Source organism: Syngnathus leptorhynchus, chromosome 3 (genome assembly GCF_054491065.1).
Source record: "Syngnathus leptorhynchus isolate UIUO chromosome 3, UIUO_Slep, whole genome shotgun sequence".
NCBI lineage: Eukaryota > Metazoa > Chordata > Actinopteri > Syngnathiformes > Syngnathidae > Syngnathus > Syngnathus leptorhynchus.
Genome location: NC_141197.1, coordinates 17,786,790 through 17,801,829, shown reverse-complemented (window position 1 = coordinate 17,801,829; position 15,040 = coordinate 17,786,790). Strand labels below are relative to the sequence as shown.

The following is a 15,040-nucleotide window of genomic DNA, read 5'->3' as shown; positions in this document are numbered from 1 at the left end:
GCATATTGGAATTTTGGAAGGAGGCTATTTCAAACCAGGAAATGATGAGACCAAAAAAAGCAAAGTCATTCATCAGTCACGCAACACACACACACAGACACACACACATGTACACAAATTGGCATGTTAATTTTAGCCGGAAATTAGTCATATATCAACTTGCCTTTATGTTGATTGGACCCAATTAGTTAACTGCCAACATGCTTTCATTCCATTATATTTGTCAAATGTGCTTGGCCGTATGATTTTCTGTATTTCGTGTTTTCCGCTACTTGTTATTGTTATGTTATTTCCAGGCCTATTCATCTTAAAATTCACTTTTTGGATTCATCCGCTAATGCGTGTGGAAAACATTAGGATGCAGACATTGTTTTTTTTTTTTTTTTTGTCAAATTCACACAGCTTTATAAGACAGGACAAATGAGGGGAAATAAAGGAGCTCATCTGATTGTTTTTAAGACATTTTCTTAAAGAGAGTCACATTAATACAAAGAGCTATTATGGAGTACCAGTACCTTAATATACCGCAGCTGTTAAACCACATTTTTATATTCTGTAACATGAGTACATGGTCAGAAGAAGCCAACGTTTGCTTTGCTCAAGAAGGGGAAAACAAAACAAAAAATATATATATAAAGTGTTCTGTTAGTTCATCCGTGAAAAGAAAGAACTCACCATGAAAGCCTGCAAATGATCACAACTTGTGTCAGAATGTCTTTGATGGTCACCACAAGAGAAGACATAAAAAGTTTCTAGGAGGGTGGGCGCTTGTCACGACGTACTCGAGAGATCTCACAACAAAAGTCGCTAAAAGTCCAGGAGGAAACATCCATGGCAGCACATTTCAACACTCGGTCACTCAATATGTTTACATGACGTTTTGGGAGGTTAGTCCAACTGAAAGAGATGTATGTAGCCATTTCAAATTTTTACCTATTGGGCCGTGGATGAAAGAAAATGATCATTTGAGTCCTGGATTTAAAACTTTGAAAATGGTAAATTGACTTCAGTCAAATCAATTTTCAGGAGAGATTCAGAATTTCACAAAACTGATTAAGTCTAAAATGATAAAAGATGCTAGGTTTTTTTTTTTTTTTACAAAAATATGATGGAAATAACACTTGCAGAAATCAAAGTCTTTATGACAAAGTATAAAATTTGAAAAAGAAGAAACTATTTCAAACAGAAAAACAGTAGTTCAGTTCCCAAATACTCCTACGATTAGGTCGTCGGGGTTAGCCGGACTAAAGCGAACATGTAAACGTACTGAGTGGGGAAAAGAAACATCGCAATTTGCTGTTCACTGCAAGATCGTTAAAGTTCTGCTTGAGGCAGAAGTGGCTGTTTTTTTTTTTTTTTATCAGCTTGTCTTCGCTCAAAAGGCCACGGGTGCGACGATGTGTAACTCGCTGATAAAAGAACAAAACGAAGAAATGTGAAGGATAAGCGACATTTTTCTTGATGGTGAGATTCTCGAGATAAAACACTCTGCAGTTGACATTTAGGTGGAGGTGCAGCACGGGGAAAATAAAATTACACGGTCAGTTTGCACAGCGTCACGTTTTCCCTTATCGGAAACAGGCTGAAGCAGTGGCCTTGAAATGAAAAAAAAAAAAAAAGATTTTCCAGTTCATCTGATGTTGGCTAATTAAGCACTAATCTGGTTTGTTGAGTCCCGGCGGAGCTCGCTGGCTAGCAGTCTCGTGGGGGTTGCAACTTCCTCTACAAGTTTGGGCGACAAACTTACACTACTCTCAAAAACCTACATTTTGGACTCTCACACGAATTTCACAATGAACCTAAAATGTAATATACAGGCGAACTTATTTATACTTTCTGTCATCTTTTTTGGAATGAGCTCAGGCTAAATGTGTTTTCCAAGAACGCTAGCGAGTGCTAGCACGTTGATTAGTATCTAATTGCCGTCGCTGCGCAAAAACATTTCCTGTTTCTTCACCAAATCAATTAGTTAGTATCAAGCTCCACCAGATTTTTTTTTTTTTGAAAATATAGCCATCAAAGACAGTTTCACTGCGCAAAATGAGATTTCGTAGCCATGTCAAATTTTAACTTCACATACTAGACAAATGGGCGATGCTAAATTGTGAATTTTTCTTGCTTGTGTGTAGAATTTGGTGGCAAAGTTTGACGATTCACACACAAACATGAAATTCTAATAACTCTGCAGCACCACAAGGTAAAAAAAAAAAAAACTCAGGCCAAAAACCAGGTTCATTGAGAACATAAAATTTGGTGGCCATGTCTGACAGGAGCAGACCCACAAAAAAAAAATAGAGGCCCTAAAGGCACAGGAAGCCAGTCCGGTTCGGTCGGGGTCTGCCCACCAAGCTTGATGACTCGTTATCTCCACATTTTGACAAAAGACCACAACCAGAAGCGCCTCCTACTGGCAGAAATGTGTAAATTTATAGATCCTAATTCCACCTGACGCTAAGATCACTCTTTGCGTAAATACTCCTCTTATGTTTTTGCTTTAGCCTGTTTCCGAGTTATATTGAGCCTCTCTCTTGACGGCGGTGGCTTTTCTCTTGAACATAAGAGCGAGTGCCTCGGCTAACTCCCGGCAAGAAAGCAGATAAGCAAAGAAAGAAAATGTTGAATTATTAAAGTCTCAAGTTTCTTCTGTGAGTTTCCTTGCAAGAGGGGAAAACACCTGCAACCAAAAATAGCTAACTTCTTACTCTGGTTTTCAAAAAAAAAAAAAAAGCAGTTTTCCCCTCAATCTAAAAACGACAGCGCGTTTGTGTGCGTGAGAAGCACGGGCCGCAGGAACGCAATGTCCCGAGCGAGTGTAGCAGTGAGGTGGCGTGACGCCAAAGTCTTTCTTTGTGGCTTTTACCACCGGCGGTCGGCTCACTGTCAGCCACCCAGATCACAGTCAGAAAAAAGGAATGGGAAATAAAAGTTGGCAAAAAATAAGTTAACATAACTTTTGACACGTAGAACTTTACAATATGTACATTCTCTTTTTCTTTTTCCTTTTTAAATTAAAATAGATTTGTCTGTTTGTCTGATTGGTCCTTTCCGTTTCCCGCCGCCGCATCGCATTCCAGCCAATCAGAGTGCAAAGTAAGGCTTCCATCCTTTTGAAAAGTCTCAACAGTTTTGGTCGGCGGCGTCTCGGGCAGGGCGGGCGGCGCCCTGCCGGGACCTCGACAAAAACGAAAAAACAAACAAATAAATATAAAATATATGTCACATTTCTATATATATTCATAAAACCAAACGCCAAGGTGGGTTCTAACTCTTCCTATCAAACTGTGGCCCTTTTTCGTTGTCAATCTCAATATCTGTTGGGTTTTTTTTGTGGGGAAGGGGAAAAAGAAATGTCTTCAAACCTGTACAGCAAGTAAACAAAATGTAAAAGTGCGTATTTTTTGTTGTTTTTGTTGTTTGTTGTTTTATCCACTATATCCAAAAGTGTTGCAGGCACTTAAGTCCTTCCCAAACATTGTAGGTGGTTTTCCTCGACAGTGACGCAGGGGCTCGGGAGGGGGAGGGTGGGGGGTCGGTTTTTCGCTATTCCCGTACTGGATGAGTCTCTAGCCCAGGATATCAAGGTAGACGGGCGTGGCCTTCCCCATGGCGAACAGGACCTTCTGGATGTCCTTGATGTTGAGCCGCTGTTGCGGCTCACGCTGCCAGCAGCCTAGCATGATATCGTACACCTCCTTGGGGCAAACGCGGGGTCGGTCCAGCACGCGACCCTGCGTGATGCAGTCGATGACCTGCGGGCGGGTTGAAAAACATTACCCATGTGGGACGGGGGGGAATTTGAGTCAATCATGATTGGAATTGGAGCATGGTCCTAAATCTTTGTCTTGACAAAAATGTTTGCTAAAACAGCCTGATCATGACTCAAGGTTGTGGAAAATTGGTTCATTCAAACTTGATTTGTCTCCTGTTTTGATCAACACAAAGTGGATCTTTATTAAGAATTGGAAAGGAGCGGTGTTAACTGAGTGGGCGGCTACGTTAGGACCTCGCTAACGGGATGACCGATTGTTACCTTTGTTGCGCTTGTGCTCCGATTAGCCGCGTGAATAATTGTTGTTTTGACACTGACACACTTGGGACTATCCCCAATTTTAATCTTTGAGTTTGTCTTCAAGGTAGCCACTTATAGTCGACCAATGAGAAAACAAATGAATGTGAAAAACGAAACCGCTTACCTCGTTGTTACCGAGCTGAAACCAAGGCTGCTTGCCGTATGTGAAGATCTCCCACAAAATAACACCGAAGCTCCACACGTCGCTCTCTGTGGAGAACTTCCGGTACATGATGCTCTCGGGAGGCATCCAGCGGATGGGTAGCATAGTGTGTCCTCCGACCTGATTGGAGAAGAAGGAGATTAGGCAATAAACAACCCACGAATACACTCAGGAGAATATTCAGTCATCAACGTAACTCCCGGGCGTCGGGGGGATTAAGTGTCCTTGCATGTAAGTGATACCGTTGGTTTAACATCTCATGAATTTTTGCCGCCATCGCCGCTGGATGGCTAAGAATCATCCGCCACCTGTTCCATCACACATTGGTGAAATCCTTTAGGCTTTTTAAACAACACCTTTGTCGACGAAAGCGGAAACCTTTGCTAAGCACTCCGAGGAAGTCACTTTGTAGATAGTAACTATTGAAAAGCCGTTGCTTATATTCATGCAAATGTCTGTTTACATTCATACGCTATAGGCGACGTATGTATTCATATCGCAGGCAAAGCCAGGTGGAATCTCTTTGAATGAATCCAAAGGCAGCCCGATATGAAAAGAAGTCAGGTTAAATCCTCCGAGGCACGGTATTAATCCAGGAAACAATCATCCATACATCCATTTGGCCACGGAGTCATTAATCCTCGAGTCCAATCATCTTTCCACTCATACCCAATGTCAGTTTGTTAAGTCAAGTCAAGTCAAGTTTATTTGTATAGCCCTAAATCACAAGCAGTCTCAAAGGGCTTCACATAGACAATCAATTGACAATTATTCTCAAAGCATCCCCTGATCTTGGGCTCCCAAAAGGGCAAGGAAAAACTCAAAAACCCCTACCAGGGGAAAAATGAGAAACCTTGAGAAGGGACCACAGATGGAAGGATCCCCCTTTCAGGATCACCAGGCTGCAATGGATGCAAAGAGGGCACATAAAATACATCATATGGAAATCAAAAAGTGGATGTCCAGGCCAAAGCGAAGAGCTGTCGGAGGTGCCTTCGATTGTCCTGGCAGTGTCCTCTAGGAGGGTATTCCGCTGCAGATCCCTCATGCTGAATTGGTCCACGAGAATCTAGATAGCCGTCGTCAGCTTGGGTGTCACCTAACCACCTCCCCAGCCGGGGAGGGGTGGGGGGAGTGGGGTCGGGGAGAGGGAGCAAAAACAAACTCCAGCCGAATCGGCTACTACAGGTTAATTAAAGGCCACATCATAAAAATACGTCTTTAAACGTATTGTTCATTTACACATCTGTCCGTCCTCCGTTTTATTCATCTATATATCCTGATCCTCTGCTCATCCATCCACTCAATCGTCATCGATCCGAATGAACATACAGCTGTTCATCAGTTCATTTATTTATCTGTACGTCCTTCGTCTCTGGCAGGATATCCATTCCTCCATCCGTCCGTCAGTCCAATCATCCATCCATCTGTTCGTCCATCCATCCTTTTTATTCATCTTTCAAGTGGTCTGACCATCCACCCTTCTTCTGCCTATCCATCAATAAATCTGTCCATTTGTCACTCCATCTGGGCATCCGTGACTTGATCCATTCGTCCAACCAACCATGGATCTACTTGGCTGTACAATCACTCATCATTTGGTACGACCATATTTTCTTCTGCCCCTTTCATTCATGAATTCATTGCGCCATGAATGTGTGGTGCCTTTTCCATCCATTCTCCGGACAGTTCTACCATCTATCCATACCTGTTCACACATTTTTCTATCCAGCTTTCTGACCATCCATCCCCACATCTGTCTATTTGTTTGAGTACCTTGTTGTTACAAGAATCATTCCAAAACCTCCTCCCACCAATTTGTACTTGCGTCTAAATAAACCAGCAAATTGACTTTTGCTCTATAAAGGTTCCCTATGAACATGTCAACCTGTGCACTGGAAGCAGCCAAAGCAAAAGTGGGGAAGGCTGAGAAAAGATGCGCGCACGCTGTGATCTCTTTAATGGCTTCAAAGGCATCCGAACATGAAATGAAGTCGCCGTCGCTGTAAATCCTCCAAGGCTCGGATATTAATCGATCAAACAATCATCCATTCATCATCTAGCCCCTCAGCTTTCATTTGCAGGGACGGCTTTTAAAAATCTATTTCCCTCTTTCTGGTGCCCGCGTGCGGCTGCTTTAATCACAACGGCGATGAGCTGGACAAGACGAATGTGGCGAAGAGCGGCGCGGTATTGCGCGGTTCTGCTCCACGCGTTAAGACGATATTAATCACACAGATCACGGAGATTACGACGGGGTCTCGGACCAGGGGGGTCGAATTACGCTATTGACAGATCATATAAATAACACGGCCGCTGCATCCAAGCCAACCGGTGGAGGAACAAATTTATCTTCGCTGTTAGTACGCGGCGATTTAGCGTAGTGCTTTGGTTCCACCCTTAAGAGAATCGTTAGAGAGTACAAAAGATTCCAATCAATGGAGGTCCTGACTTCAGTATTTTGTTGCGTCTGCCGCCTTGCTCATTTTGCAATCCGAGCCGGCGGAATTTACGAGAAATGACCATAACCCCTTCGCAAAGTTATTTGGCTCTACTACAAAGTGTTTTTTGAAAATGATAGCCCGTTAGTGTCTAAGCAAAGTCGGGGTAGTCAATCTGTTGTTGTCTGGGAAATGATGCGACACACAATTCTACGGCAACACCGGGCTACATAAAGCTGCGGTGCGTGAAAATTCTCGACAGGAATCTATCACTTGACATATTCGCCAAGAATTAGTAGCACTACTAACTAAAGAACTGAGCTGGACCTTTAAGAATACTACCAATCATCCCTAACCGTATTTATTGACCGTTAGCTTGGGTCAGTCATCCGTTGTCTCCATCCTATCAAGTATCTCGCCACTCTTGCATCCATTGGTCCATCGATGGCTTCGATTCATCCGTCTGTCCAAATGAGCTGCCATGCAGCTTGTCGCTGTCCATCCATTCGACCATCTCGCCATCCGTGCATGGTCAGTGGAGTCAAATCCATTGACTATCCATCACCTTCTCTCCATCCACCCATTCATGCATCTGACCATTCGTTTATCATCATTTCTAGATTCTTCCCATTTAGCAGTCTGTCTGGTCCTCCATCTGTCCAACAATCTGTAGAACTCTCAATTCATTTTCCATACTCCATCTTGTTTGTTCTTTCATGCTTTTACAGTCTATTTAGTTGTCCATCTGTCCATCCATTTGTTGGTCAACCATCGGCTAATCATCTATTGTTTCCAATCGTCTGTCAACCTGTCCCCCCAACCATCACCGGTTGTGTCCTTTCGTCTATTTGTCCGACCCTGGTTTCAGGTTCACTCATCTCTTCTTTTTATTCATCCATTCATCTCTCCATCCATCCATACCATCGGTCGATCTATTCTTTCCATCAATCCGTCATCTGTTCAACCTTTCGATTCTTAATTTAGTTTTCTGTCGGCCCATATCTCATACACTCTTCCATCAATTCCTCCACTAATCTGTCCAACCATGTCTACGTTCATCCTCACTTCAAATACAGTACAAAGAAAAAAAAACATCGTCGTCGGATACGCTGAGTGACATTTTCTGCACAAAACAATCAACGGAAAATGCTGTCTTCTTTGCTAATTGCCTTCTTTGCTTTGAAAGGCAAACACGTTCTCGCCGTGTCAGCTTGACACGGCGTCTGGATCTCCGCGATGCTCGTAAAAGAAGCGGCAGATTTGACAAGCTGCCAAACATGCAGCTTCTTCCCCGGGCGTTAATACGCAACGTCCTCCGGCTCTAGCACTTCGTCAACTTTAACTTGCTGACTTGACGTCTCTCATTTGCCTTTTCGCTCGTCCTTCACGCTTGCCTTTGAAGCAGCTGTGTGTCAATCGGGAGCACATCTGGAGAAGACCTTCCTAAACAAATCAAACTCCCATGTGACAAGACATCGTACCGAACCGTCCTCACGTTTTACATAAGAGGGTATCGACACACCTCGCCTGGAAGTCCACTTTAAAAAAAAAAAAAAAAGCTTTCAAGCGCGCCCAAATGCTGACTACTGGTCGAAAGCACAGTCCATTGAATTTCAGACTTTTCTGATGTTTCAGCAAAACAAATGAAGTGTATCATTTTCCAATTCTTTTCCTTACCGGCTGAAATCTAAACACATTTGGTAGCCCTGTCGAGAAGATCAAATGGCTGATAGTTTGTTGAATTTGTAAGCGTCTCACGCGTTTATCTGCAGGTCCAGTCGGGGATTTACTGAGCTTTATTTTTCAGACCCAATTTGTTGACAGTAACACATTCAGACACATTTGCACCTGTGCGTCGCCCCGCTCAAAAATGCCTGCCGCTAATCCTGCCAGGGGTTAAGTGTCGCATTTAGTTGCATCCCAGTCAAGAAAATATTTTTCTCACCGATTCTGCAGTCACACTAGGATTGTAGCCAGAGGGTATCTGAGGTATTAGCTGCATGTCAAAGACTGGGCGAGGGGAGGACACATGCTTACTGCTAAGAACTGCCAGCTTACTCTCGAGATAATTCCAAAACCAAAAAAAAACACAATCAGCCCCCGCTGAGACAGTTGAAAGTGTTAATTCGTAAGTCGTTCAACAGCAATTAGCCTGACGCCTGCCACAGTTCGATTAGCCACATCTTGTTCAATAACGCCACGCATCAGTTACCAGGAAGGAAATCGTTTGCCCCGCCCCAGTTAAAAAAATCACATTTGAGGTCTTTGTGGTGTGATCAAACTTATTTAATAGATTTTGGAATAAGTTTGCCGTCGCTGCTGCTGCAAGTTGTAGTGCACAATATCTTTCAGGACAGGTTTCAAAAATAATATAAGAGCTCTCAGCCTTGAGGGATTTATTAGCCTTGATCTGAATTTATAATTTACAGATCAATGTTGGGCGTTCTTGGTCTCATCTCGGACTCAGACATATTGACTTGGTTTTTATTGCACTGGTCTTAGTTTTCTTGATTTCATCTTAACTCCAAGTTTTGACTTCATCTACGATTCAAGAGGTACCGGCATGAGAGATACAAGCCTCTGATTTTTTATTCAAGCTTCCGATTGGCTCAAAACCTTCTTATGCTAAGTGCTAACTCATCAGCTCATGCTTATACCAATAGAGATGACCTTGAAATAACCTTTTAAACAAATATGTACGCACGCTGCGTGTATCTGCTAACTGCTGAACACACACCGGTGTGATAGAAGTAGCACACAGCGCTTTTGATCTTTCCGCCGCCCACAAGTATGCAAGTCGGCCGAGCCAATACTTGCTTTATCTGCACTCAGCAGCACTGCAGTCCAAGAAGCCTAATGGACATCAGAGTGTCCAAAAGTGAACTGCTGGAGCTGTGGGAAAAGATATAACGGCACAGGGAGATGGTACACGTCGAGATGGTTATCGGTAGGGCCCCCTTCAAGACGTCGAAGACCTTCTCGGGCTAGCAGCGGGGGCACTGCCGAGCGCCCATCGACAAGCCCCGACCGGAGCCGGTAATCTATCCTCCCGCCGCGCCGCTGCGCTCTCTATGCCGTTAATCCAATCACTCCCCTGCCACGGTGGGACAGGCGGACCACTAATCCGGTTTACACAGGCCACAAAAAAAGAATTCCTCACTCCTCTCATGCACAATCTCGCCGGATTCTCAACACGATGTTGACGGAGAATGATGAGAATAATTATAATAATTATTTTATTTTTACGACACCAACTTGACTCTTAATGTGACGGCATCTCCAATCCCTTGTTTTACTAAAAAGAAGTTTTGGACCTTAAGAGTAAAATGCACAGGAAAATATGTATTTTTAACATAATATGAGAATATACAATATCTGTGAAGCTAAAAAAAATAATTAATAATAAAAAATCATAATAAAATAAATAAATATATAAATATATATATATATATATTTTATATATATATATATATATATATATATATATATATATATATAGAGAGAGAGAGAGAGAGAGAGAGAGAGAGAGAGAGAGAGAGAGAGAGAGAGAGAGAGTGTCAATTATTTGCATGCCTCCCTGTGATAGCAAACTTCCTGAAATTTTAATTACACACCAATCTGCACATTTGGAATATCCTGCCACCGGCTTCCAATGAGGCGTCAGGTTGGACCTCACATACTTGCACTGAAATGTGAGGGAGGAAAAAAGACATATATGTTGTGAAAGAAGAAATCTTGGGATGGAATGACTGAAATGCATGTCATTCCTCAGCCAGGGAACAGCTGTCTGGCAGTTACTTCCATCAGGTATGTTTTATGTTTTGACATCATAGCAGGTCAAAAACAACAACAATAATAAAGAATCAGATTGTGTGTAAAGGGGCAGCATGAGGATGAAAAAAAATGGTGTTTTCCTTTACACGGTGCAGTGCCGGGTAATAAATATAACCTGCGCACTCATTAGCACAATCCCGCTGCCGCTCGATAAATAATGCAGAGGAAGAAGAGCATGTTTGATCCTTGAGAGAGGAGAAAAACCTGGGGACCGTTTGTCTTCAAAGCAAAGCAGGTAGAAGCAACAAGGCTCTGTATAACTACATAGACGTCCTTCAAAGAGGCACAAAAACACATTTACCTACTGTAATGACCCCCCCCCCCCCCCCCGCAGATTCTGGCCTTAAATCTGTTTATAGATTTTTACAGTTCTCCCAAAAAATTGATCATTTAATCTTGGTATAGAAAAAGGTAAGTCCGATTTACGATTTCCTATTTAAAAGATTAAACACAAAATGAAATGCCTTTGCGTCAAAGCACTCCATGCTCTCTTAACAAAAAGGCCATCTAATATTATTGTCTGTATCTTCTCTTCCTCTCGTTCCTCGAGTCCGCTTTTTCAGTTTCGCCCAAAACAAACAAAAAGCACTCCTGCTGCAAGTAAGCCCTTCGGGGGGGGGAGGGGGTTGTTTTTATCCTATCCTCCTGTGGGCAACACACAACGTAAATCTTTTTTACCTGACAGACACCCCTGTTTTTAATTTTACTCTAACAAGCAGTTTGTAGTCATCTCTCTTCCATCTGCAACCTTTGTTTAATTCTAACACAGAAAGAATTAATTGTTGCATGAGACAAAAGAGAAGCAAGCCCACCTTGATTCTGTTTTGACAACCCAGCAATAGTAACGCCTCACTGCGTGTGAAAAAAAGACATGAGGGTATACATGCTCGACAAATACCTACGATTACATGCGAAAATTTGCTTTTTATCCCCTGAGAAAACACTTGATGTGATACGATGAAAAACTGCTGTTGCTGGTTCGCTCGGACATGAATGAAAATGGAAATTTAGGAAGCAAATTAGGTGGTTGAAATAAAACATGCAAACTTCTTCCAAAAAATTGCAGCTCACACAGGCTAGTTAGCTATGAGCTAATGTTAGCTAACTTACTAGCTTTCCCCAGAGTCAAAAACTGCATACTACATTTGTACACTATAGCCATCAAAAGGACTACTGGTAACAATTTTGTTTTGTATGTGCAACATGCACAGAATCCCATTCCTGCTTTTGTTAGACGTTCTCATACAAGATACATTTTAACGAATGTCCTCATTCAACATACATGATGACGTCCTTCTCCGGTTCCTGACTGCAGTGTGCACGTACGTGCACCGAATCAGCAAATGACTCAATAAATTATTCAAGCCGGCTAAAAAGATTTCCTCATAAATTCCCCTATGAGTGAGATAAAGAAAACTAAAAAAAAAAGAAAAACGGTCGCTGGAAGAACTTGAATCCATTTAACTTATGTTTATTTGTCGCCTTTCCTTACATCATAAAATTGATTGATTCATTCGATTCACATTTTCAGAACAAGCTACCGTAGTAACAAATTTAAATGTGTACACACTCTGTAATAGCATGTAGCATGTTAGTTCATGTTTATCAATTAAACACAATTTGACAGTTGGACGAGGCGAGACCTTGACTTGACCTGGAAGATTGAAGATACCTGCAATAAATACGTAAGCGCTTCCTATTTATTTCCTGAACTTCAAAAACACATTTCTACAGAATTTGGCATATTTTCAATGTGTTCGAATATAAATTTTTCCATTGTAGTACTGTTAGCATTAGCCACTCTCCCAGCGGAAATACACCTACCCTTCTGTTATTATGAATGAATTAAACTAGGTCAAATCAGTAATAAAGCTCCCTCTAGGCCGTTGTAATGAGCACAAATAAGCCCAAGAGGCTACTAGAGGAATGCTAACCGTGTTGGACGACACGCTCGGAATTGCAATGACACTAAATTCTCGCACACGGCACGTCCCTGCAGAACGGCTGGGGGGGGGGACTGGACGGGGAAATATTTGCACAGTCGACATTGAAGATGCCAAACAAGGCGCCTCGGTTACCAGGCTGTGCCTTCATGCCGGGCATGTAGTGGCTCAGCTTTGATGGCTATTCTGGACACTTCTCTGGTGTTGACACACGCTTCGCTTTCTTTTGGGACGGAGTGGTGGGAGGAAGACAAACGTGATGCTATTACGGTCTACCGAGCTCCCTCGGTGCACACTCGCAGGTTTAGTATGAGACTCTGCCACTGATGTGCTGATTTCCCGCTGATTCATTTATGACAGGTGAAAAGGAAAAAAAAAAAAGAATACTGGTAAGAGGATGAATATGATGGCTGTCCAATTAAAAGTAGTTTTTTTATTGATTTATTGATGTCATTGTCCTGATCAGTTCTAAATTCATTGCCGATTAATCGCGACTCAGAAAAAAATGAAGTAAACAAATAAATAAATTAATAATAATAATTTAAAAAAATCTCCGTCTCTCCCTCTTGCCTTCTCTAACATCCAATAATTTTCAGTTACCAGGATCAAAGCAAACAAAGAATACCCATAGACATCGAGCCACATGCTGCTTCACCACTTGTCCCCAATATCCGATTCAAATTTTCCACACGTGAACTCTGTCGACGCCTCAATATCCCACAATTAACCTTAGTATCGGCCTACCACACCTTGACATGCCATAACCTGAACACGCCACACATGACCCTGACATGGCATATAAATATGCCACCCATCATTTTAATATGCTACATAATAGCCTCACCTACATAATCATAATATGCCACATATAACTTTAATACACCACGTAAGGCCTTGACATAGCATGCATAAACTTGTCAACATAACCTGAATATGACCAGACATAACCTGAATATCTCACCCGTAACCTGAATACACCACACAGCTACATGGCACATAAACTTTAAATGCCAACATAACCTTTTTTTTAACATGCGACACATAACCTTAATATGCCACAACTAAGTTTAATATGGCCCACATAACCTGAATCTACTCGAGCTCAGTTATCCTAAATATGACAGACTGACTGAATGTGTCACATGTCCGTCTTACCCTGTAGTAGTCACTGCTGTAGATGTCCCTTGACATGCCGAAGTCGCCGATCTTGACCAGCAAGCCGTTGCCCACCAGGCAGTTGCGGGTGGCCAGGTCTCGGTGGACAAAGTGCTGCGAGGCCAGGTAGACCATGCCCGCCGCGATTTGGGAGGCGATGTGCAGCATCTGGGAGAGGCCCAGCTCGCCGTTGGACTGTAACGGCTGGCCGTCCACCAGGATCATGGCGTCCGGGCCGTGGGCTCTGCGTTGAGGACAATCATACTTGGGGTTAACAAATTGGATGACTCAAATTTGTTTGTGCTATTTGAGAGGAAAGATGAAAACTGCTAGGTTAGCTTTTAGCAAGCCGCAAACTGGCCATTAATACTGCGAAGGCTTTGGAATACCCATCATGCCTGGAGGTTCTCTTGTTGTAAATCGTGATGGGTTTTGTTGTGAATTGTTACGTGTATTCACTCACCATGTTATTTATGAATTTCCATTAACAGATTAAATTAGGCAAAACTTGCCTAGGTGGTTGTTCGGTCTGCCACCTAGTGGCAACTCTGTGAAACAACCAAAGTAAGTGAATGCTTTAGTCTATCAACTTAAGCTGCTTTGGTCATTCGTATTATTAGCCGTTTAGTAAATATTGTAAAAGTATCGTCATAGGTTTAATTTTGAGTTTCATCGGCTTTCATTCTGATTCACCATCGATGTCATTTTGAGGTCGAGATGTGTTATCTAATCATGCCATTCGCCCCATGAGGAGTTGTTTTGAGGTGCCACGAGCGCAGATTAAGAGCTCATTTCCATAAATATATTTAAAAAAAAAATTCAATTTATGGGTGACGAAGACGACTCGCACCCCTCAACATCCCGGCGTGAAGATCCCGCTGTCCTCATCACCTTCTCGTCGCTGTGATTACGAGACGGCGGCAGCGCACAGGCACACACAAACACGCAACACGGGCTGTCTGTCATTCTGTTTCCATCTGTCACATTTAGGCCAATTAAAGGTTTTGTGCTCGGAGAGCGAGGCTAATAATGAATCTGTAATGCAAGATGACGAGCGGAGGCTTCACCGTCTTGCCATGTGCTTGAGTGAGTGAGTGATTTTCATGTCGTTAAATTAAATATAAAACATATTTTTAGACAACCGTCTTGTCTTCTTAAAAGTGTTTTGCCCTCATTTGAAATGACTGACAATTTGACTAACTAAAAAAAAGACATGGATCCAGTTTTCTGCCCATCCATCAGCATTATACGTCAGTAAACCTGCATTACTTCTAATTGCCAATAGGAGGCAATGTTAACGATTGGACAAAATCTCTACTTTTATTTTGGTAGGGTTTGGGAGCTGCTTTGGTAATGGAAATGTTTCCCTGAGCACACAAATCAAACTGTGTGTGTGTGTTTGCAGTTTTGCTCACATTTGAAGTTTGATCAATAG

General features: G+C 42.4%; 1 protein-coding gene across 3 annotated transcripts in view; it reads right to left on the bottom strand.

Moving 5' to 3' along the window:
* Nucleotides 1-431: 431 nt before the first annotated feature.
* Nucleotides 432-15,040, bottom strand: part of ntrk3b (neurotrophic tyrosine kinase, receptor, type 3b) — a 135,500-nt gene continuing 120,891 nt past the window's right edge. For all 3 annotated transcript variants that reach the window (XM_085908081.1, XM_085908082.1, XM_085908083.1), the window contains 3 exons: nucleotides 13,606-13,849; nucleotides 4,194-4,352; nucleotides 432-3,749 (listed from right to left, as the gene is read on the bottom strand). In XM_085908081.1, the coding sequence (XP_085764207.1) occupies nucleotides 3,564-3,749; nucleotides 4,194-4,352; nucleotides 13,606-13,849 (589 nt within the window). In that variant the 3' untranslated portion in view covers nucleotides 432-3,563. The remainder of the gene's footprint in view (nucleotides 3,750-4,193; nucleotides 4,353-13,605; nucleotides 13,850-15,040) is intronic.